The 25,412-nt window shown below is 41.4% G+C and overlaps 1 protein-coding gene across 5 annotated transcripts in view; it reads left to right on the top strand.

The window, feature by feature from the left end:
* MID1 (midline 1) overlaps positions 1–25,412 on the top strand; it is a 328,093-nt gene that overhangs the window by 208,206 nt on the left and 94,475 nt on the right. The window contains exon 3 of one of the 5 annotated variants that reach the window (XM_073354722.1): positions 8,355–8,471. The exons of the other annotated variants lie outside the window; for them this stretch is intronic. Within the exon in view, the coding sequence (XP_073210823.1) occupies positions 8,355–8,471 (117 nt within the window). The remainder of the gene's footprint in view (positions 1–8,354; positions 8,472–25,412) is intronic. 5 annotated transcript variants of the gene reach the window in all.

The following is a 25,412-nucleotide window of genomic DNA, read 5'->3' as shown; positions in this document are numbered from 1 at the left end:
GCTCTGGAAATGAGAACTAAAAGTCTCTAAATCGCTTTGCCCTGACAGTTGTAACTCCAATCCTGTGAGGTGCTGAGTACTTTCATCTTTTATCAGCGCACTGTGAGTTGAAGGCACTCATTTTCTCACAGCAGCAGGCCTCTGGTATTTTTAGTTATAGGATTACATGAAAAATCTTCTGTTTATTATTATTAATAATAATTAATAAAGTAGGTCACGGACATGTATGTGTATAATAAAAAAACTGGGGACAAGTCAGTAATATATTGAATTTATATGACATGGTGTAGTGTTAACTTTGTGGTGGAACTTTAAAATTAACCTTCTGTTATATAAACAATGTGTAGTGTGTTATAAATATTAACAGGAGGTTCACAGGATTCCAGCAAATGCTCACATCTAACCCACTTTATGAATGCAAAGAATCTCTATTACTCAATGAACATTCATCCTTTCCTGTTTGTCTTGGAGCAATGGAATGAAAAAAAATGCAATTAGAACTATACCAATTTTTTTCAGGGAAACAAATTAAAATTAGATTCTCATATAGTTGTATCTACATAAGTTAACATTAGCTAAGGTTTTGGAGTGAGAAAGAATGTTGTGTGCGGACAAATGTAAGACATAGATATAGTCAGCTAATGTTCATTTTGAGTTAATAAACATGTTACATTTGGGCCTGACAAAAGGAAAAAAAAAATATCTTGGATCAGAGTCTCAAATAGTACAATGTAAATAAACATTGCTCAATCGAAGTTAATGGAGCTGCTTAGATTTACACCAGCTGAGGATCTGGTCCATAACGTTCAGATAGCTATATCTTCCATAATGCCATGAAATGTGAAATCAGTTTGGGGTGGCTTTCATACTATCTAATCAGGAGAGATCCTTTGTTGGGTCTGCTATAGCCCTGAATATTTCTGTGTAATTCTTATTAATGCTGAAGTGTGTTAGGGATGTTTACGAAGGGTAGATCACATTCCAGAGTAGAATTCTGTAACTGCAAGAGTGTTGCCTTTTTCATTAACATTTTCAGTATTTTTACTTCCAAAAGTACACCAACAAAAAGGGATCTTTAAATTGTTTTGTTGTTGTTTTTTTATTTTCATGGAAAGAATTTACAAAAATAGACAACACTACAATCAAAATCCACATTTTGGTGTGGTGATTTTATGACGGAATCCATTTAAAAAAATCTATTTCTTTTTTCCTAATCTGAATCAGGACACAGGGAAAATAATCCATTTGCCTTAACAAGTTTAGTGCTCAAACATTTTTCAGTGGGAAACAACTATAAAATATTTAAGCACTGAGAAAATCAAAGTTACATCTTACAAAATTACTTTGAGCATATTATGATAGAAGGCCTTCTGCCAAATCCAAAGCTTCTATAAATAGAGTATAACAATGCATGCATCTTTCCCTATTGTTTTAAACTTGAGGTTAAAACCCTTAATATTTAAATGTCTTTGTAGAGATACTAATACAATATATGCTGAAATTTTCAGTCCAGCTTTGTGTCCCTTACTTCCTTTTTGTATTACTTTTAATTTATGGACTAATCATTAATCAGGTTGCAAATGTATTGCAATATCATCAGGGTCTGACACTGCAAACCTGTACTCATGTAAATAGTCCTGCTGACCACACATGAGTATGTGCTTAAAGGATCAGACCATACGTCATTATGTGCATTTATTAATAGTATGTATGTGTAGATCAATACCTATACACACAAAGATACTAGTAATATCTACATGTACTCTGTGTGTGTGTGTGTGTAACAGAGTATATATAATTTGTGTGTATGTGTATAATACACATGCAAAAACACACACAAATCTACAGTGCATGTAAAAGATACATATGGGTGTGTATCTATGAATTACATACACACGTATGTTATGTATATGCATTCCATATATAACGTACTTGTGGCTATTACTAGCACGTTTATGGATGTAATGGATTTCTATTTTTAACTCAGCATTGATTAATGTATCCTTTTTAAAAACTTTTTTTCTGTTGCTGATTTTCACATTTATGAATATATTTTCCCTTTTGTATCTTTGTAACGTCTATTAACATTAGGCTTAATGGTAGTTATACAGACAATACATTTAGGAAAGAATATGCGCCTTAGAAGAAACACACAAAGCCTTTCTCAATAGGATCAATTTTTCAATCTGTCAGTGAGCACAATATATAGTATGAAGAATGTGGAAAAAAATATAACTAACTTTACAAGATTGAATATTTTCCTCCTGCTTGCTTAGTATTGAATGATTTTGAGTGGTAGCCAGTTGTCACCTTTCTTTCAAGTTTATGCAGCTTTAGTATTTTAAAAGTATTATATTAAACCTGGCAAAATGTGTTCTAGGGAAACTTGAAATTCAATAGCTTCTTGTTCATTCCATACATGAACTATAGAAATTAGATGAAACAGGTTTAATAAAAATTGTTAGAATACATAAATTAAGTACAATATATGCATACATGAAGTTAATAAATTGTTACATTATATATTGCCCGATCTAAAAATAGTGTATTCTACTGCATAGATTATTCTTTTTGGTGTCGATATTGGTATTTAGTCACTTTTACTTGTATAGAATATTATCGAAACACATTATCAGACTGGCCGCCTTGAAGTGTGCTGATACCCAGACAATAAAAATAAAACTAATATGTGTAGCCATGGTGTTTTAGGGATTATTGTGCTACAAAGAGTGTGTAATCTAGGTGAAAAATGGAATAACCATCGACTACACTAATTTACTACGTTAATATACTTATACAATTATGAGAATCCTCTTTTTAGTCCTACATCCTTTGTTTTAGTGTGTGACCTTAAGTCTGTGTTGTTTGTTCTCCTGAGTCAGAATTTTTTGGTGGAAAGGAGCAGGACCGTATAACATTTAATTACGGTAACAGATATTGCTGTGCATGTATGTTTTATCCTTTACTCCCTTCTTCCATGCATGAGTCATTTCAGGCATCCTTGGCTACCAAGCAAATTCTAAAATTTACTTTACACAGGTTTCCTTAAGAGACCTGTGTAATCCATCCGATGAAGTGAGCTGTAGCTCACGAAAGCTCATGCTCAAATAAATTGGTTAGTCTCTAAGGTGCCACAAGTACTCCTTTTCTTTTTGCGAATACAGACTAACACGGCTGTTACTCTGAAACCTTCCTTAAGAGGGAGACCTTTGTCTGCCCCTACTAGATCTACAAGTTACCATCCATCTTTTTTTTTTGGTGATCAAATAAACTCTTCAAGGCTGGAGCACAGTCATTAAACATGTCTGTAAAGCGCTTAGCATACTTTGAGTATCCTATAAATAAATAATAGTAAGTGAAGGAAAAAGTGATGTACTGTTGACTTTTGGGTGATAAGCCGTATGGTGCTAACAATGCTGCCTGAAAAAGAGTTTGAGATGGCCTTTTTCTTGTGACTTGTATAGGGTGCATTAGGAGCATCACTTTTCTTGTGACTTTTTCCTGTTTGTGTTCTGGCACTATACAATAGTTCATTTCATACCTGTTTTTTTCCAAAGAGCACCTTAAACAAAAGTACTTTCAGAATCAGATCCTTGTATTGGTACTTTAACTTACTGTTCCTCTTTTCCATTAGAATGATTTGATTGAGTTCCTAAGCTTTCTTCTCTGCATCTGCTGAGGTGTGAGATTTTTGTTGCAGCTAGAATTAGATTGGCACAGATATGGCCGTCATTGCCTCCTGGTAAAACCTGCAAGGTTATTTACTATTTATCTTTAAAACAGTTCCTGCATTAACACTATCATATGTCAACAGTTGTTTATATAAGGATATGTTTTCAAAGGTGCCTCAATCCAACTTCTAAAATTACATGCACAATTTTTCACTTGATCCAAAAAATTTGAATGTGAAAAATGGTGAGTTCAAAAAGACTCAGCAGGCAAAATCTGATGTGTAATTTGAGTGCATTCTTTTGAAATTTCTACTCTAGCCATGAGTTCCGCAGACAGAAAAGCAGGAGTAGCAGCATGATCTTTTAATTCAGTTTGATAATATTTGGTGGATCAGAAGGCTCTTGAAAGACCATAAGAATAAGGGATACAATAGGAGTGACTGTGGCTAAATTTCTCCCTTTTTGAGACTTATCTTTTCAAGTATTTTTGAGATTGAGAGGGTTTTTGTTCCATAAGCAACGATAGACTCTTTTTGTGAGTGGTCTTTCTCTGACTTATAAAAATCAGAGAGATGAGGTAATATCTTTTAGTGGACCAATTCTGTTGGTGAGATAGACAAGCTTTCGAGCTACACAGAGCTTTTCTTCAGGTCTGGAAAATGTACTCTGGTGTCACAGCTAAATACAAGATTAAACAGTTTCAAATTAAACGATATGTTCAATTTTGTAGTTAGCTGTGACACTGGACTAGAACTGAAATTGTTGCAGACAATAGATTAGAAAGGCAATGGGAATGGAGGCTTCAGCATGGCAGTGATGAGTGCAGGCCACTGGCTGCACAAAAATGGGGGTCACCCGGAGCCCCCACTCCTGGGACACAGGAGTGATGAAGCTGCATCCAACCCTGACACAGTGCAAGGGCCAGGCCTCCCTCAGAAACAGCCCATGCCACTGCCCCTCTGCGCTGGGGCACACCGCAATAACGAGTGAGAGGGATAGTCTCACATGCACACCCATCCCGAGCCCCCAGTCGAGGTGTGGGCAGGCAGGTTCAGCCCAGCAGGATCCAAGTGTGGAAAGGCTCAGTGTGGGGGATCCAGGTGTGGGGGGAAGGTTCTCTGTGAGGCAATCTGGGTGCGGGTAGCTTGGTGGGAGGCCCTAGGGTCGGGGAGGCCCTGGATGCACAGGGGCTTGTTGGGGTGTTCTGGGTGCAGGAGCAATGGGACTCTGTGGGTGGGGGTCCAGGTGAACATGGATAGAGCTCAGCAGGGGGGTCTGGGTGGGATGGGGCTTGGTAGGGGCTGTGTGTGTGCAGGGATGGGGCTTGGCAGGGGGATTCAGGAGCTGGGGGGATGGGGCTTAGTGAGGTGAGGTTCCAGGTATGTGGGGCTTGGCAGGGTGGTCAAGGTGCAGGGGGAGTGGGGCTCAGCAGAGTAGGGTTTCAAGTGCAGGGAGCTCAGTGGGGGATGGTCTTGAGGTGTGGGGGGGGGCAGATGCAGGGGATGGAGCTCAGCAGGGGAGTCGGGGTGAGGGGTGGAGTCTGGATGCCTGGGGTTTGGATGGGCAGGGGGGCAGCTCCCTGTAGAATGACTCCTCCCCCTGCAAGCTGGGGAGCTATGGGATCAGGAAGTGGGGGTGGATGTGGAGCTTTCTGCTGCTGGGGTCACCGTATGGGGAGCTTCCCCCCCCATATCTACCCAACCCCCATGCATCCGGATACCACCCCACTCCCCAGCCAGACTTTCCTCATCCATACAGTGGAAGAGGAAGTCCCGTCTTGCACCAGCCCAGCCGGGACTAGCAGCTGGAGCCCAGCAGCTCTGGGTATAGCACAATAGCAAGTGAGAGGGTCAGTCTGTCTCGCATGCATGTCCAGCCTCCTCCCCCACCCTCAGGCTATGATTTATGTCTCCCTCAGCTGCTTCCAATGCCTAAACCAAAAATGCCTGCTCTGGACCACTGACCACTGTGAATCAATTATTCTATGAGGAAAGAGTAAAATCTGTGGGAGACATTAATTCTGTGCTTGCGCAGTGGCACAGAATTTCCCCAGGAGTATAATTCTGAGCTCAACTCAGGATAAATCAGGAGTATTTCCATTAAAGTCACTGATATTATACTGAAGTATTCTAAAAACTGAAGTGAGATCAGAATCACAAAGCTCGTGCAAAAGAACTTAAATTCCTGAAAAAGTATTTTATATCCCAAGTATGCTGGTAGCCATTTACATCCCAGTATGCTTTGTATTTAGAATGGGAATTACCATAAATATGGTAATAAATTTAACTACTACTTGCTGTAAATGCTGAGTTTTTAATGGCACCCATTGACAGTCCTAAATCTCTCATTTCTGCCATCAAAATAACAACTCTGAACAACTTTCAGAATTTGCAGATGATGGCTTATTTGTTTAGCTGAGCTAGAAAGGTTCGTAATTTACTCTTAATATAAGATAGTGGTTCTCAAACTTTTGTACTGGTGACCCTTTTCACATAGCAAGCCTCTGTGTGTGACCCCCGCTCCCTTATAAATTAAAAACACGTTAATAGATTTTGGCATTAATACCATTATAAATGCTGGAGGCAAAGTGGGGTTTAGGGTGGAGGTTGACAGCTCGCAACCCCCCCATGTAATAACCTCATGACCCCCTGAGGGATCCCAACCCCCAGTTTGAGAACCCCTGGTATAAGAGGAAGCAAGGGGACAATAGTGACTCAGAAGCTCCTGGGACTACTCCTGGAATAGTGCTATTGATGGTACCGCTCCTTGTTCAGGACTGTGTCTAAAATCACAAGCTGCACCTCCCTTCCTTGTATCACTTCCTATAATTGCATGTACTATATTCCAAAAGTCTGAAACTCAGGATTTTACAATTAGTTTTCATATATTGATGTTTTAATTCTGTGTCTAAAGATAAACTAACTTGTTTTTAACAAACAACATTTTTGGATGGATTAAAATGCTATTCTCCTTAGCACTGTCATGACAGGCTCAGAATATTGGGGCTGAGGGAAATGATGACTAACTAAGTAGAGGAAATCTTTCCATGAAACTGATGAGAAAAGAGATACCAGAACAGAAGTGTTCCCTTGTTGAAAATAACCCTGTTCTCAGGTAAATGACAGTATAACTGGTGATTTAGGACCAGATTTAGGGTCAGGTGACCAAATGGGGTACGGGGCTTGGCGGGCACCAGGCTTGGGGTGATGTAAGTTATTCAAAAGTTTAACAAATGGGAGGGGGTGCTGAAGATGCTCCTCGCCTGGGGCGCCATTTGGTCTAGGGCTGGCCCTGGCTAACAGTTGTCTGTGCTTGCACTGCGGCAAGCTCTTCATTGAAACTGATCCATGTGAAAGTGTCCTCTTTGATTCATGCTTTGCTTTCTTGAAACATGAGGCTGTATAACTGAGCTCTGTTGTTTAAAGGGGCCCAGACAATATGGTCAAACTTTAAAAATGATTAGACAGACAGCTGTTTGCCACATATGTATCTTGTTCAGAAGTCATTTGCTAGAATTGTTAAGCTGTAGTCAATGACACTCTGTGCTAGCTTTGCCCCATAACCAAAAAAGATAAAAGGGAAGAATAAAACTCATAACACATTGACTCTTTCGTATCTATCTATAATGGTGAGTCTGTATACATAATCTGTTAAACTGTGACATGTGCGTGTGGGGTGTGTGTGTGTGGGGGGGGAATGGCAAACCATTCAAATATTTGTTAAAATATGATATTCTCCACACAAAAAAGCCTCACCATATATATTAGGAGAAATCCTTTTCAATGACTAACAGAGCGGAAGAAATTGTTAAAAGAATACATTGCTGGTGCATCCGTAAGTAAAATGCAATATAAAATGAACCTAAGTAAAAATAGAGGTTTTTCTGGGTATCCAACCCAAATAGATTCTGTAAAATAGAAGAAGAGGAGAAGTTGGTGCATATGTGAATATGAAGGTTGAGGAGAGGTGGAAGGTCTGCAACCCTCACTACCATCAAGGGCACCCACTGTCCACAGCCACTTCACTCTCACAGCAGAGGAATATGTAGCCACAGAATGACACGCCCTTACCTTGCCCTTCCTATTTCCTGCCTCCTCCTGTCCATTCGTGCCGGGGGTGCTGCTGTCATGGTCACAACAAAATCGTGGTAGTTCCACTATGGGGGGTTTCGGGCCTTCCTTATCTGAAGGGGGAGGGGACAGGATTTGAGTCAATAGGGTTAACTACCGTGCATATGTCTCTAAGGCTACAATTGAAGGTTTATAATAATTATTAAGCTACATGTTTGAAAAAGTTATCTGCAGTAGGATATAATGCCTGCATTCTGTCACTGGTCCTTCACTTCCCCCACCCCAAAGAACAATAGTTGCCCCCATAAATAAAAAATTCTGGTCTAGATACTTGGTCAAATTAGTTAACATGTACGTTGATGTTGTTTTTGTTGCACTTTTAAATGAAGGCAGAATTTTCCTACTGTTTTATTACGCCCCTCAACAAATCTGTCTGTACTCAATGTGTTGCATCATCGCTGACCTTCTGATGCTTCTGTCGTAGCTCATGGGGCTGTGTGACCTTAGTGGAAAGAACAGCTCCATCAATTTTGGCAACAGCCATCCTCATAATGCCTTTCCACTTTTTTTTGAATTGCCACCCAACTCACTGAATTAGCCCCTTTTTTTGCAGGGGGGAATGGTGGAGCAGCACTCCAGAAGTTCAGATGCTTTCCCAAACCTCTCGTCTAAAAACTGGACTAAAAGTCTCATGCAAACAGGATGTCATGAGATTTCTGTTTCTGGCTGGGTAAGAAATATTAGAAGAACTATTTTTATTTACTTCAGTCCTTCCAGTCCTGCCCTTGTTGTGAAAAAAATCTTACACATATTCCACAGAAATGATCAAAAAGTGCTATGTCTTTGTCATACTGTTGCCTTTTGGATCAATAACAATAGAAAAAGTTGTACTTATTGTTAAGGGTAACTATGTGAGGGGGGAAATGAGAGAAATGAAATAAAGAGTTAACTATACTTTTTTGAACCTTGAGAAGGTTTGAGTTTGGTTTGAATTTTGAGCAGAGTTTGAAATTGGCTCCTGCTTCATCCACATCAGTTTGCACATTCCCAGTTGAAACCAATGCAATTTACTTTGTCAAATAAATCACCATTGCTCTTTAGAAAAAACACAAACAAATTCCCGTCAGAGCAGTGTTGTTAGGATCCCATTGTGGTTAATTCTGCCCCATTGAAAACAATGGGGCTTTAGACTTCACCGTTTTAGTCAATGGGCACAAGACCAAAGTCCCAGTTGTTACCTACATTGACATTGCCTCTTAAATAAAAAAAAGCCCGGTGTTAAACTAAGTAGTGTTTACAAACTAAATTATCTGCTTATAAAGTAAATTATCAGAATTACAGATGCATGTGAAGGAGTGATTATTTTCTTAGTTACCGATGTGTATAGTTAGCAATGAAACTGTCAGTAGCAAGAAGAAGGAAAAAGGAAAAAAGGGCACTGCTTATTTTGCACACTTTTACAGACATATTCTAGGACTGATAAGAGCTCCAATTCATCCTGAAGTCGGAGACGGAAGTTTTCTTGTTGAATGACTACTGTGCACATAGTGGGACTATTAATCTGTTGTCACGTGTTTTCCTTGGAGGATTTAGTTTCCTTCCTGAGGAGGTCCAATAGGTCAGGTAAATATCTGAGTTTGGAAGCTGTTTGTATCAGTCCTGCCCTGTTAGAATGAATATTTCTACGAAGAAACTATGAGAGGAAAGTTCTAGGAAACCTAATCGTGCAGCTATGCAATACAGCAATGTCGGGGAGCCATTTTAACTGTGTATGACAGATAAAAGGTCTCCTCTTTATTGTGTAATTTGAGAATCTAGCTTGTTTAGAAATCAGTATTCAGTTTTGTTTTGTTTAATAGCATTGGCTGAGTAGAGATTAAGAGCCAGATTGTGGAGCCTTTACTTAAACCAGCCCTTGTTCATGCGAGTAATCCCTGGTATTACTTGGTCAAATAAGCATTCTCTAGTGTACGGATTCTACAGTCAGGGCCTAAGAAATTTGAATCTATTACTTAATCCATCTGTTCTCTTGTTTTATACTTAGATTGTAAACATTTTGGGGCAGGGATGGTCTTTCTGTTTGTACAGTGCCTAGCACAATGGGGTCCTGCTCCATGACTGGAGACTGGGGCTCTTAGGTCCTATGATAATACAAATACAATAATAAAATAATATCTCAATTATACAGTATTTACATTGGTTCATCTGGCCACACCCTGCCTTAATTTACACCAGTGCAAATCCAGAGTAATCCCGTTGAAGTAATGGAGTTATTCTGGATTTGTACTGACGAAACAGAGTTCAGAATTTGATCCATAGTGTTTTAATAAGGAACAAAACAGACAAGCGTATGCCTGTGCAGCGCTATTAAGGGCTTTCCCTGTTGTTAATACAGACCTGTACCACGAGAAGTAGAGATGAGAATCAAATCCCCACAAAGCGAGAAGTGTTTGCAATATGAATCTGAGGCCAAGACTACACTAGAAAAGGTTTGCCAGTGTATGCTATACAGGTCTAGCTATACTGGCAAAGCTTCCTAGTTAGGGTGACCAGATGTCCTGATTTTATAGGGACAGTCCCGATATTTGAGGCTTTTTTTAAATATGGGCTCCTACTACCCCCCACCTCCTGTTCCGATTTTTCCACTTGCTATCTGGTCACCCTATTCCTAGTGTAGACACAGTTTATAACAGCAAAAAAGAACTCTTGCTTCTATATGTTATACTGGTTCCCAAAGTGAAATAACCTATACCAGCAAAACCGCTTTGATGCTGGTATAACTGCATCAACACTAGGGCTTTTGCTGGTATGCCTATGTTGCAAAAATATCACCCCCTTTGCTGACATTGCTATACTGGGAGAAGCTTCTAGTGTAGATCTGGCCTGACTGTGAAACTCTTGTTCACAAGGATTTGTGAAAACACTTTTGATCTATCTGAGTTTGTCCCCCATCCCTGAATTTCAGTTTGTGCTTTAGAGTAAAATAAAACTCAGCCAGTTTTCTGAATCTAGCTGTAGGATATCCAAAAAGGCTCATAAAGTTAAGCCAAACTTTTACAAACCTGCCCTGAATTTTGAGCTTGCAACCAGCTGCCAAACTGGCCATGTTTTGGTTTTCACTGCAAACATTTAACACAGTTCTAGTACTGTATTATATAGTCTCCTTGGTTTTTTAGACAGTGATTCCCTAAAAATATCAACTTCACTTTCCAAACTGTGGATTTGATATTTATATATTTAGTTTGATTTACACACTGATCCTGTTAAAAAGGAGCACCTACCCCTGCTCTAGGCACTACTTGACTATTCCTAAAAAATAAGGAGCTCTTCTGTAACTCCCTTTTAATTATGAATCAACTAATTCAGAATAAACCAGCAGCAATAAACATATGGAAGATCATGAAGATCTCCAATGAGAACCTTCCCCCTCCTTCAGTCTGGAAAAACAAATGGGCTTCACAGCATGCCCTGAAAATTAGGGCTATTTCAGACCAAGAGGAGAGCATGTTCCAAAGTATATACATACTAATTCCTCATTGTTTTACCATAAACCACAGTGAATCCTGATGAAATGAATACAGCTGTTGCAGTGCTGTGACATAAAAGAGAGCCAAAATATAGTAACTAATTTACTGTTCAGGGATTTTTAAAATATACATTTGGAGGAGATTCATTATTGGCAATTCTTCAGTGAGGCATTTATAAACTTATCCTCTGAGGTGATCGTATCTTCTTTCATTCTGAGAACACACAGAGAAGAAATAGAACCAGGATGACAAATGAGCAGTTAGAAATCTGCAACAAGAAACCACAAGAACCTCAAGCTAATCCAAACCAAGCTGAAAAACCTTTTGGGAAGGAGATGAGAACTCTTTCATGGGCTGTTAGAAAAATTCACTGAGAGACTCTCTGCTGACCAGGTCACTGAGGGCAGAGTCAGCAAGGGGAGGCTGCAATAGCCACAACCTCCCATATGCTGGCAGGACTATAAGAATTCGCCCCCTAAAAGTAGGTAATGTTGGCTGGGGAGGAGTTGTGCCCAGCACTGATTCTATGCGTCCCCTCAGCAACCTCTGCTGATGGTGACCCTATGGAACTCTGAACATAACCCAAGGATAGGCTGCCTCTTCTCACTTCTGGTGAATGCTCCCCTGGGGTATCAGTGACTAGGATGGCACAGGGAAGTATTCCAAATACTTCAAACATCTGTAAAAAATTCAATGATTCTGGCCCACAAAACGAATACTGCCCATACTGCAGTGTGTCTACCCCACAGATAGTCCCAACCTTTGCTCTGGCTGTTTAGAAGTAAGCAAGCAGACATGCAGAGCACCAAGGTCATGAAGAAGTGGACATAATATCATTTACACTGCTATAAGACCACTGATAAAAGAAAAAACAGTTGCCTCCTGTCTTATCCTGAAGAGAGTCTAGCTTCTCATTTGTACTAATTTTGACCCCAAACTATATTCTGGCTGCAGGAAGTGGGAAAATATACAGTGCCAGAGTCCCTTCAAGTGTTCTGATGTTCACTGTGTTTGGTATTTTGACTAAAAAATTATTATTTGTTACAAAACTGTGCATAAAAATTGTAGAAGTACATGATTAAATAGGTGAAATGGATATTAAAGCTGGTGAGATGAGGGTAAAGCATGATTTGAACTGTGTTAACTGAAATTGGTGTGAACCAGGGTGTGATGGGGTGTACTAGGCCTTTTAAGGCAAAAGGCTAGAAAATGAGTAATGGAGGTGGGTCCCCAGGTCTTCCTAGAAAGGCTGCAGGGAAGAAGCCAATCAGAGCTCAGCAGGCTCAGCTAAAAGGAGTTAGTTCCTGGCAGGTACTAGAGGAGCAGGGAAGGTGCTCTTTGCTGGGGTTTGAGACAGAACCAGAAGGCTGGTTGTGGTGACATTGGCATTCTGTGGGGAAGAACTTCAGCCCTGAGGTAATGGTGGAGAGGAAGGGACTACAAGGGAAATGGCCCAGGGAATAACAACAGCTATATATAAAGTCCCTGAGTTGGGACCCAGAGTAGTGGGTGGGCCCCGGTATGGCACTGGCAGGATGACCTAAGCCCCAAGAAGGGGATAAGACTTGTTTATAACCCCAAGAGAAGGGCAGGACCTAAAAAAATCTCCAGGGAGAATGCTCTGGGTGCACTGCTCTAAACCAGGGCAGACAGGGAGTTAAAGCTAGCCCAGAAGGGTCTGAGGATTGAGCCCAGAGACCAGGCTAAAGCCATTACTTAGGGCATAGGGTCAGATCCTGTTGGACCTTTTACCCTGGAAAGAGTTTGTTTGTTGACATGTTGACTGTGTGACTTGGCTGGATGGCAGAGCCACTGAAGGGCAGTGTTGGCAAGGGCAATAGCTGAGGGGGCACAGCGAAGAGAGAGAGAGAGAGAGAGTGTGTGCAGGTTTGCACCTACCCAACACGAGGTGCTCACGAGAGGTGAGTGTGCGCCACCACATGGGGCTTAGGTTGAGTCAGTTTTTACAAGACCAGAGAATATGACTTTAGACTTGCACACCAGATACAGTAACTCCCCACTTAACGGCCTCACAGTTAACGTTGTTTCGATCTTACAACCCTGCTCCATTACAGAACATGCACGTTTAAAGTTGTGCAATGCTCCCCTATAACGTCGTTTGGCCACCTGCTTTATACATGGCTGGCAGCCCCTCTACACGCCTCCCCCTCCCCCCCCGCCAGCACTTCCCGCCCGCTGGTGGACCCCGAGAATCAGCACCTTCCCCGTGCTCCCCCTGCCTCCTGCTCACAGCAATCAGCTGTCTTGCGGCATTCAGGAGGGTGGGGAAGTAGTGAGGACGCGGCGCGCAGCCTCCCCCCTCCCTCCCCTGCCTCCTGAATGCCGCAAACCAGAAAGCAAACATTTTGTTTCAAGGAGAGGAAAAGATATTAGCAGAAGGGAAATGGTAACAGTGGGCAGCTCAAAGCAACAGGGTATATCCAGCACAACCAGATTAGGTAGTGTAGAGCTACAAAATAATATTTAAGATGGAAAGCTTACTCTGGAAAGACATTCCTTATGGTCCTTATTTGGCAGAAGCTGAAAACTAGGAACTTGGTATGTGAGTGATAGACAGAATTATCTCCTTTATTAAAGAAAGACATCTCTGTACTCTGAGAGGATTTATTTGGGACATCTGAGGGTGTCCACTAATTCTTTCTGAATCCAGAGACAAATTGAAATAGAGGAGAGCTGATCTAACAGCTGATACCAGACTGTGGAAGAACTGAGACAAAGCAGACAAGAGAGGAAAACCAAGCCCTGTATCAACCCAGCTGCTTCACCTTGTAGCAGCAATTGAACAGCTACACATCTATAAACATTGTACCTTGCTGGAGGTAATAGCTAAGACATACAACATTAGCCTACAGTTAAAACCCTCAACAAAATGCAGTCTAAATCTATAGTCTGAAAACCTCTTCAAGAGTAAAGATAACTTTCATGATTTAGCTCTTACCCTAAAAATGGGTTATTACTAGAATAAATGCTGTTAACACACATAGAATTGCATTGTGTATTGTAATATGTCCTGTCTTTTGATATTTTGCTTTTTATTACAATTAAAACTAGTTTAATATAGGGCAAGTCCTTTAGTCCCCTAGCTTGGACTTCAAAGAAGACTAATTACTTGGGCCCTTTTCTGTAGAAAAGGCAAACTTCTGACAAAACTTTGTCTAATTTTGTTTCCAAGTGACCAATAACAGTTAAGATATTGAATGCCCATAAGAGAATTGAAGAAGATTGGTCATACTTGGTCAGACCAATGGTCCATCTAGCCCAGTATCCTGTCTTCTGAGAGTGGCCAATGCCAGGTGCCCCAAAGGGAATGAACAGAACAGGTAATCATCAATTGATCCATCCCCCGTCACCCATTCCCAGTTTCTGGCAAACAGAGGCTAGGGACACTTCAGAGCATGGTTTCATATCGCTGTCCATCCTGTCTAAAAGCTATTGGTGGATCTATTCTCCATGAACTTATCCAGTTCTTTTTTGAATCCTGTTATAGTCTTGGCCTTCACAACATCCTCTGGCAAAGAGTTCCATAGGTTGGCTGTGCATTTTGTGAAGAAATACTTCCTTTTGTTTGTTTAAAACCTGCTGCCTATTAATTTCATTTGATGACCCCTAGTTGTTGTGTTGTGAGGAGTAAATAACACTTCCTTATTTACTTTCTCCACACGACTCATGATTTTGTAGACCTCTATCATGTCCCCTCTTAGTTGTCTCTCTTCGCAGCTGAAAAGTCCCAGTCTCATTCATCTCTCCTCATACGACAGCCGTTCCATACCCCTAGCTGTAAGTAGATCAGTATGAGGCACTCGGGCTGAATTTTTCAAATTTCAATTTTGCAACGAAAAGATAGTGATGAATTTTTCATGAAAAATTGTCTGGTTTTTTGGCCGGCTGTAATTAAGAGTAAAAGCTGGTTAGTGCAAACATGGAGCTTAAATGGTATATTTCTGTACCTTTGTGTGCTAAATCTAATTCTTAGAATCATGTTTCCAGTATGCATATTCACTATTACAGATTCAGTTCAGAAATAGCTTTCTGTGAGTATTTTATGCCATGCTTCCTCAGATGCGTTCTCTGACACTTGAGTGCACAGACAGCATTGTTAGAGCATGCCAAAAGATTCCTTTACTTTATGCCTACTATTCTTTGTTCCTTATGTTTTGTCCAGATGGTGAAAGCATTCCTCAGTAACTGCTGATCTGAGCAATGCAGGCTGGCTTGGATGTAAAAGAACAAGAATGTTTGGGGGTGGGGTGGGGGGGGTTGGACTTTTGACCAAAACCCCCTAAAATTTTAAAAAGACAGAAATGCTATGATCAGACTGTCATGAGTTTATATTCAGCAGTAACTTTCAAAGAACAACTTGTAAGAATCTTAAAATGTTTTTTTCTTCAATGTAGAAAGGCTAAGTGTGATTACCTCCACTTTCTTAACTTTTGCTGTTGTATTAAAACTGCTTAATATCTCTTACATCATAAGTATGAGGCAAGAAAAAAATGGCCCGTTACATCCTTTTGTTGCTCACCATTAGTCAGTAAGCATGAATTCCTTTTTTGGACATAATTATAAGAGATATAACAGCTTAGTATTTGGCCTAAAGGTAAACGTTTTACCAGCATGAATCTATTGTAGCAACAAACTGAAGTCTTTTGAATTCAAACCAGAAGGGGAAGAAAGGAGATAAATGGGGAGGGTGGGATTTATAGGTCAGTCATTGATTTCATTTAATTCATTTTTTGTGTAGCTTTAGGAGTACAAAGCTGTCTGAGATTTACAAAAACAAACATTAATTTTTTTTTCATAGTGTTGCCAAATTACAGAGTGCTGGCAACCCTAGCCAAGAGTATTCACAAGCACCTTTCTATAGACAAAAAGAAAAGGAGTACTTGTGGCACCTTAGAGACTAACCAATTTATTTGAGCATAAGCTTTCGTGAGCTACAGCTCACTTCATCGGATGCATATGCATATACACGGCTGTTACTCTGAAACCTTTCTATGGACAAACAGCCTTGCCTTATACTGATGAATCTGGACTTTTACACTTAGTATCTTAGGCTGTTTCAGCATTACTTCAGGGTGGAATGGCTCTTTCTGCTTTAACTCTATCACACATTAGTGCAGTGATCACTGATTGTCTGACAAATCCCTATGATTTCTTTTTTAGTATTTATAAGTGTAATCCTAGATTTCTCTTTGGCATGTACTCTGTTTTGCATCAGATAGAGAAACCTGGCCAGCTTTAAAGGCCCACCGTCAAATTTTCAAAAGCACCCCAGTCACTTAGGGTGCAATCCACAAAGCAATTGAGGAGCCTAATTTCCAGACTTAATTTCCAGGTGTTTAAATCCCCATGCATGGCATCACTGTGATCCATGAAACTCTTTCTTGGCTGCTGCCTAGTCCTGTAGGTGCTTAAACTCACTCAGCATCTAACTTTCTGCTGTAAAAGTTCTCTAGGCACCTAAGTTTTAGACCCTGGGTCATGTGCACGGCTGCCTCGTCTCGATGCCCAGACACCTATCTTCCCGCCTAAGCCCCAGAACAATGAATGGACAGGGAAGCTAGATACTAGTCTGCCTCAATCACATATGGGATCCAATCCAGGAGGTGGCCGCTAAGAATGCCTACTGGATCTGGTCCCATTCAAAATCCTATTGGAGGAGGAGGTGGGGCTGATTCTCATCTTATAATGGTTAGCCCAGTGGTTAGAGCACTTACCTGGGATGTGAGAAATTCAGGTTTAATTCCTGCCCCTCCTCTGCTAAAGGGAGATCCGGGATTGGAATGGAGCTGGGATGCGGGGTGTTTAACTACTGAACTGTGGGATAGCCTCATGTGTGGCTGTCTCAGGGTCTGCTGTTGAATAAATAAAGAGCTACTGGGAGCAGGGGCACTGGATCCTGGGTCTCCCACATGGATGTCCTAACCACTGGACTACAGTCATTTTCTCACTCTGTCTGCCCCAATGACTGCTCCACTGTAGCTAAATACTTAAATAATCATTGTGAGAGAGGGAAGGATACTATAGTCCAGTGGTTAAGGCACCCACCTGGGAAATTGGAGACCCCAGGTCCAGTCCCCACACAAAGTGGAGCTTTATCAGCAGGAAAGATTGAGGGAGACCCACATCTGAATATCCCATAGCTCTGTGGTTAGAGCACCCTCCTGAGAGATAGGTGCTTAGGGCCAGATTTTGCCACCCTTATTCACTACAAATAGAACCTTATTCTGTGAACATGCTTTCAACAGGACTAATCAGAGTAAAATACTACTCAATGTCAGAGTGGCTAACTCTGGCCCTTACTAAACTGAATCTCCTGCAGAGGAGAGTTTCCAAGCAATGCCTTATTTTTTTCATTTGCATTGTCCAAGAGAGTCCTATCTTTTAGGTAGACTTCTTTAAGAGAGATTCAGCAAGTTAAGACAACACTGAATTCATTGGCATAGCAAGCCTGCAGTTTGGCCAGAGTTGAAGTCAGACTAACTTGTATAGTAACAATAGTTCTCAGATACTGAGATTTGGGAGGGATGACCAGAAGCAGGTGTTTCAATCTAATATATAAGAGAATGGCAAACGAAAAAGCCATTGACCAGGACAGCCAATACATGAGACAAATTGTCAAAACCTGGAATCATCCTGGCCCAATGGGGGTAGTTGTCAATTATGTCTGGGGTAACTTTTGTGAGGTCATTAGCTCTGTTCTCTTTTGAGTAGTGTTCACTCGTTAAGGCGCTGCAGGTCAGATGATTAGTTAGAGGGAAAGCTAATGGGTCAGGATTCTAATGAAGGGCATTTACATAGGTTTTTGAGAGCTTTGCAAATCCCAAAGTTGATTTCCTGTTCCCAGGTGTCCTGGGATTTAAAGAGATATTCATATTCCCCTCCCCTCCTATAAGCTATTTAGTGGAACGAGCAGTTAACAGAATTCACACTTAAATTGTTCTTCTGAGGTGATCTCTAGAGTTAGCACCCCATTAGGCACCTACCACACTTAGGAGCTCTGAATACAGAATAATTTAAAAATAAATAACTGAGCTGAATGGAGGAAGGGAAAGAGTTCACATCTCTCTAAGCTATTGTTTCAGGTAGAGTCCTACGTGGGACTGCTGTAGAGCCTGGCAGAGGGATTGAGATCCTGCGGGTCCTGCAGGACCCGCTGCCAGAACAGTGAGAGCAGGTGGGAGTGGGATTAAAGAATAGTCCCACACACATCTCTAGTTTGAGGCTCTTTGTCAGCAGACTCAGACAACACAGTATTAGTTACATCAGTTCATATTTGGAAGGTTTTGTTCACAACCCTAAGGGAAGGACACTCAATTATTCTAAAATGAAAGTGTAGATTCTGATTAACCTGATAGCATATGCCTCCTTGTCCCATTTAGATCCACCACCACTTGGAGACTCTCTACTGAATGCCTCTGCTAGTACACTCAAGTCTCAAAATACTCTGAGGCTTCTGTTGTTTGTGAACCACAACGGAATAAGAATTGAATTGCTCTGAGGCTTTCTGTCAGAGCATGCCATTCAGCCTGATGTGTGACTGATTTGAAAGCCTCAAGTGACATGTGAACTAAAAGCAAAGGGGAGAAGTAGAGAAGCTGCAAAACCTCATGATAACAGATTTCTAAATGTATGAGAAGGGAGACAGACACTGCTGGAAGAAGAGGAGTAAATAGAGATGAAGAAAACTGGATAGGTTGGGTGGTGCCTATCTGAACTTCTTCATCCCATGAAAGGGCTGAACTTTACACCACCTTGTTCTTTGCAAGATTTTCAATAGATCCTGGATCTAGCTAGGCCACAAATACCAGAAGAAAAACTTATTACAGTTTTTCTGCACTTCTGCTTCCAATTGTGGCTGAAACCAGGCAGCGTGAGGCTTATTAAACTTGAATATGGGGAGCCAGGCTGGGAATAAAAATTAGCCTAACTATTGTATACTTCAGATAAAGGTTGCTTTTTGGTTTTGTTTAACTCGTGATTGAAACTAGTTTACTGTAGAGGTGGTGCTTTCCTCCCCTCCCCGCAACTTTGGAGTTCAAATAAAAAGGGAGCTGAATCCAAAGTGTCCCTGATGTTGCACAGCTCCTATTTAACCAAATATTTTAAAAATGGAATGTTTCAATTTTATTTGGGGGCATAGGGGAATCTAGTTAGAATGAGCAAATCTTTTGGGTGTGGTTATTGTTTAAACCACTTTATCAATTTCCAATCATAATTAAAGTATTTAATAAAGAAAATAGTCTTGCTTAACCTGATTGCATAAGTTAATACTTTGAGCAATACACGGTGCTAGCTGATAGTTCATCTTTGCAAAGGAAGATTTGTTTTAATGAAAGTCAATAGCATCCACTAAGTTAAGACATTGCAGTTTGTCACTTCTTTGTCAGTTGATATGCTGAGATCTGTGCATATATGCTTACACTTACAGTAGTAGGCTTTAGCTTTATATTGGTGCATGGCTCATGCAATGCAGATGTGTAAATGTTTCTGAAGGTGTTTTCTGTTAATAGTGGGGTGGAGTTTGGAAAGGGTGACGGGCACATGAAACCAGTTGCAGCTCCCAAATCCTGAGCTGCCCAGCTCCCTAATCCTGAGCTGCACTAGCATAGGATCCAGGTGTACATTGGGATTCCATCCATGACCTCTTTCCACTCAGCTTCCCAAGAACTCAGTTTGACTCCAGACTTTGTCACTCAGGTACCTTTATGTGTCATACAGCAACACTACGCTGAGCTGATCAGACTTAAATATGGGGTGTCTGTGGTGTGAATGAAGGGTATATCGCATCTCCAAAGTTACAGAGAAACCCTCTCCCTTTATATACATTTACATATCTCGGTGCATTTACTATAAACTACATCACGCATTTTTTGATTGGCTAGGTTACTTTGCAGGAATCAATTGCTGTGCAGCATGTTCTGTCCATGTATTGTTCATGCTTGACTACTCCTTACCTTATCTCTACATTCCTAATTTACCTTAAAAAGAAAAGGAGTACTTGTGGCACCTTAGAGACTAACCAATTTATTTGAGCATGAGCTTTCGTGAGCTACAGCTCACTTCATCGGATGCATGCCGTGGAAGCTGCAGCAGACTTTATTTATACACAGAGAATATGAAAAAAATACCTCCTCCCACCCCACTGTCCTGCTGGTAATAGCTTATCTAAAGTGATCATCAGGTGGGCCATTTCTTGATATCTGATTTGTGTCCATTTATTCTTTAAATAATAAATAAAGAATAAATGGACACAAATCAGATGTCAAGAATTATAACATTCATAAACCAGTCGGAGAACACTTCAATCTCTCTGGTCACGCAATCACAGACATGAAGGTCGCTATCTTAAAACAAAAAAACTTCAAATCCAGACTCCAGCGAGAAACTGCTGAATTGGAATTCATTTGCAAATTGGATACTATTAATTTAGGCTTAAATAGAGACTGGGAGTGGCTAAGTCATTATGCAAGGTAGCCTATTTCCTCTTGTTTTTTCCTACCCCCCCCCCAGATGTTCTGGTTTAACTTGGATTTAAACTTGGAGAGTGGTCAGTTTGGATGAGCTATTACCAGCAGGAGAGTGAGTTTGTGTGTGTATGGGGGTGGGGGGGATGTGAGAAAACCTGGATTTGTGCTGGAAATGGCCCACCTTAATTATGCACATTGTAGGGAGAATGGTCACTTTGGATGAGCTATTACCAGCAGGATAGTGAGTTTGTGTATGTATGGGGGTGGGGGGGATGTGAGAAAACCTGGATTTGTGCAGGAAATAGCCCAACTTTATTATCATGCCCATTGTGTAAAGAGTTGTCACTTTGGATGGGCTATCACCAGCAGGAGAGTGAATTTGTGTGGGGGGGTGGAGGGTGAGAAAACCTGGATTTGTGCTGGAAATGGCCCACCTGATGATCACTTTAGATAAGCTATTACCAGCAGGACAGTGGGGTGGGAGGAGGTATTTTTTCATATTCTCTGTGTATAAATAAAGTCTGCTGCAGCTTCCACGGCATGCATCCGATGAAGTGAGCTGTAGCTCACGAAAGCTCATGCTCAAATAAATTGGTTAGTCTCTAAGGTGCCACAAGTACTCCTTTTCTTTTTGCGAATACAGACTAACACTCTGAAACCTAATTTACCTTGTCCATTGTTCTTGTTCATAGTAAATGGTTCCCTGGTGTTCTCCCTCTTACCTTAGCTGGCTCAGACATTCTGTCTTCTTATCCTACTGATCTATTTACTTATCTTATTTAGCACAAAACCATCTGTTTTCAACCTAATGATCTCTTTACCTTCCTAAGTCTGTCTTTCAAGAAATGAGGCCTCTCTCCAGGTGTTAATTACTCATGTCAGGCCAGACCTCAGCTACAGTTTAGCGTAGACTCCACCATACCCCATCCCTGACAAGATCCTAATGCATCCCCTATACCAGGGTTCGAGGGCTGGTACAGGAGGCAATGAAGCCACTATAATTAGATTTCCATCAGCAAAAAGCTCCCCTGCACAGTCAGAATTATCAAATGGCCATCTCTGGATACATTAGGTCCACTTCATGGTAACAGCTTACCAGAGAAGCTGGCTCTGTGGGGAAAAATAATCACTGAATGTAGATAAAAGGCCAGCTTTCCCACTGGGAGTTTCTCTGCTTAGTAGACTATCAAGTTTGCCAACAAGCCACACCTGTACAGTAGTTGTGAAGGTAAAAATATGATAGTGTGTAAATAGCACCTCTTGGTAACAGAACTATTTCTCCCTTATTTCATTCATTTAAACTGGTAGCCTCAAAGATTATGGTGAAAATAAGTGACATTTATGTCACACTTTTCATCTAATGTTCCCAAAGCACTCATCTTACCTGACATAAGCCAATAATAATGTATTATTGTTTGATTTCTAATGATCTACATAAAATAAGACAGCATCTACCTTGAAGAGAAATATTCTGGGTTTCATGACATCCGAGTTCTTGCTTTCTATGCCATAGTTTTCACATTCAGAGAATGAGGGTAATGTTACTTACTTAGATTTCTCAACCACATAATGGTATTGCTTCTGAATCTTCCAGTGCATATCTCCATTCAAACTTTAGTTTGACATTGAACCAAATTGAAATTCATGACTCTAATGGATTTTCAAATATTTCTGATGTAGACATTCAGAAGGCAAGTGATATGTGCACTGGCTTCTTGCATCAGTGAACATCAAGGTTTGTGGTACCTTGGAATAATTATTGATCTCTCTTGTCAGTATAGCTTGTTATTTGACAGAACTGAAGGGTTGCTTAATATTATTATGGGAGTATATAAATGGATAAGTGAAGCATAAGGAGTCTTGCTCATCATTAGCTGTTTTGATGGTACTAGTGCATGTCAAGGCATATCTGCATTTTAGTGCCAGTTCACCTTTACAAAGAGAGAGAGAAATCTGATGTGTAATCAATGGAAGAAAACTAGAGTAGAAAAAGTAGAAGGGGGGTGAGGGAGAACCATTTTAAGGCCTCAATCCTGTACTACTGAAATCAGTGGGAGTGTAACAGTTTAAGGCAGGGATCCACAACCTTTGGCATGCGGCCCGCCAGGGTAAGCCCCCTGGTGGGACGGACCAGTTTGTTTACCTGCCCTGTCTGTAGGTTTGGCTGATCGCAGCTCCCACTGGCTGCGGTTCGCCGCTGCAGGCCAATGAGGGCCGTGGGAAGCAGCAGCCAGCATAGCCCTCAGCCTGCGCCACTTCCCGCAGGCCCCATTGGCCTGGGACGGCAAACCGTGGCCAGTGAGAGCTGTGATCGGCCAAACCTGTGGATGCGGCAGGTAAACAAACCGGCCCGGCCCTCCAGGGGGCTTACCCTGGCAGGCCGCAGGCCAGGGGTTGCTGATCCCTGGTTTAAGGACCAGGAAGCCTGGGGCTAGCCAGCCCTGTTTATTCAGCACACCTGTGCAATAATTAACTGCATTTTAGGCAGAGTGGAATGGACTAATTAGGGTCAGGTGACAGCCTGAAACACCTGTGCCTCATAAAAGGGCTGAGAAGAGTCAGTTTGCAGGAGAAACCATATGGAGCAACCTGGGCTCCTGTGAAAGGCACCAAAATACGGTTTGGATGAGGTGTTGAGATAATGAGGGGACTCCAGAGAAGGAGCCTGGGAGTCAGGGCCAAAGAGAGAGAGAAAGAAAGAAAAAAAAAACTTAAAGGTAGCCTAGAAGGGGCTGGCAACAGAGCCCCAGAGGGCAGGCTGAAGAGGAGCCTAAGTGGGTGTTCCAGGGTAACTGCAACTGTATCTCTCCCCCTCCATGTTCCTCTCCAGGAGTTTCTAGTCAGGTCTCCAGCCATCACTGGTCTCTAGGCAGGGACCCTTGTCCCACTCCCTTCTGACAGGGGGTTTTAAGGCTGCACTGCTTTCTGTCTTATACTGTGATATCTCCAGCAGCCAGTCTGCATAATGGTCAGCACCTGTGCTTTGCTTTCTCTCTGAGGGTTATGAACAGTGTACTGCCAACAGTTACCACACAGCTTTTTTTAAGGAAGCTGTCAAGGTTCCTTCCCCACTCTGAACTCTAGGGTACAGATGTGGGGACCTGCATGAAAACCTCCTAAGCTTACTTTTACCAGCTTAGGTTAAAACTTCCCCAAGGTACAAACTATTTTACCTTTTGCCCTTGGACTTTATCGCTGCCACCACCAAACGTCTAACAGGTATATAATTGGGAAAGAGCGCATTTGGAAACATCTTTCCCCCCAAAAATCCTCCCAAACCTTACACCCCCTTTCCTGGGGAAGGTTTGACAAAAATTCTCACCAATTTGCATAGGTGAACACAGACCCAAACCCTTGGATCTTAAGAACAATGAAAAAGCATTCAGATTCTTAAAAGAAGAATTTTAATAGAAGAAAAAGTAAAAAGAATCACCTCTGTAAAATCAGGATGGTAAATGCCTTACAGGGCAATCAGATTCAAAACATAGAGAATCCCTCTAGGCAAAACCTTAAGTTACAAAAACAGGAATCTACATTCCATTCAGCACAGCTTATTTTCTCAGCCATTTAAAGAAATCAGAATCTAACGCATATCTAGCTAGATTACTTACTAAGATCTAAGACTCTATTCCTGTTCTGTCCCCAGCAAAAGCATCACCCAGATAGAGAGAGAGGCTTTGTTTCTCCCTCCTCCCAGCTTTTGAAAGCATCTTGTCTCCTCATTGGTCATTTTGGTCAGGTGCCAGCGAGGTTATCCTAGCTTGTTAACCCTTTACAGATGAAAGGGTTTTTCCTCTGGCCAGGAGGGATTTTAAAGGTGTTTACCCTTCCCTTTATATTGATGACACAAGCACATTTATTCTTGTGGTAAAAACATTTCAGAAATAGGGCAGACAATTCCCCCCCACCCCCAAACAGGTGGTTTAATCTATAATTAGATTCACCAAGCCAGTAACAAAGAGCTTCTGCAGCACCACACTGGTTAAACAGAAGCCAAACAGTCACCTTTAGGCATCCAGCCCTTGGCTCCCATCCAGACAAACAGGCCTAATATAGTGAGAGGTTACTGAAAACTCATTTTGCCATATGTGAGGTTCTTACTGATCCCAAAGGGTCAGATACTTACCCCAGATGAATGTGCATCTCAGATCTTACCTAAATATCACGCTGTCAGCTGGATTGGTAGTAAACTAACTGAAGATTTAACAATAAAAGAGTTATAAATGGTTAATAGATCATATATATATAAATGATTGCAAAGTCTTTAGATCAGGTTTGTAGCAGTGATAGAATAGGCTGCTGGCTTGCAAAAGTCTGTCTGGTGACTTCCAAAAGATTGGCAGGCCCCCAATCCATAGTTTAAGATGCTCCTTTTAGTTGTAAATCCACAGTCTAGAGAATTAGAACAGGAAAGAGGCAACATGGAGATGTCTCGTGTGTCTTTTTATATCCTCTGCCATGTGCATGGAATTTTACTGTCCCAAACAAAGCCCACAGCCTCTGTATATGGAAAGTGGCCGGTCCAAGATGGAGTCCAGGGTTACATAAGCATATCACATATCCTTACATGGTTTGCTGAATCACATGGAGTGGCCATTGGCTCTTTGCTGTCTGAGGCGTCCTCAGGAACAGCTATCTGGACGGGATATGTTTCTT

This window comes from Lepidochelys kempii, chromosome 1, assembly GCF_965140285.1.
Source record: "Lepidochelys kempii isolate rLepKem1 chromosome 1, rLepKem1.hap1, whole genome shotgun sequence".
NCBI lineage: Eukaryota > Metazoa > Chordata > Testudines > Cheloniidae > Lepidochelys > Lepidochelys kempii.
Note: the sequence above shows the minus strand (reverse complement) of the source record. Positions and strands in the feature narration are given on the sequence as shown.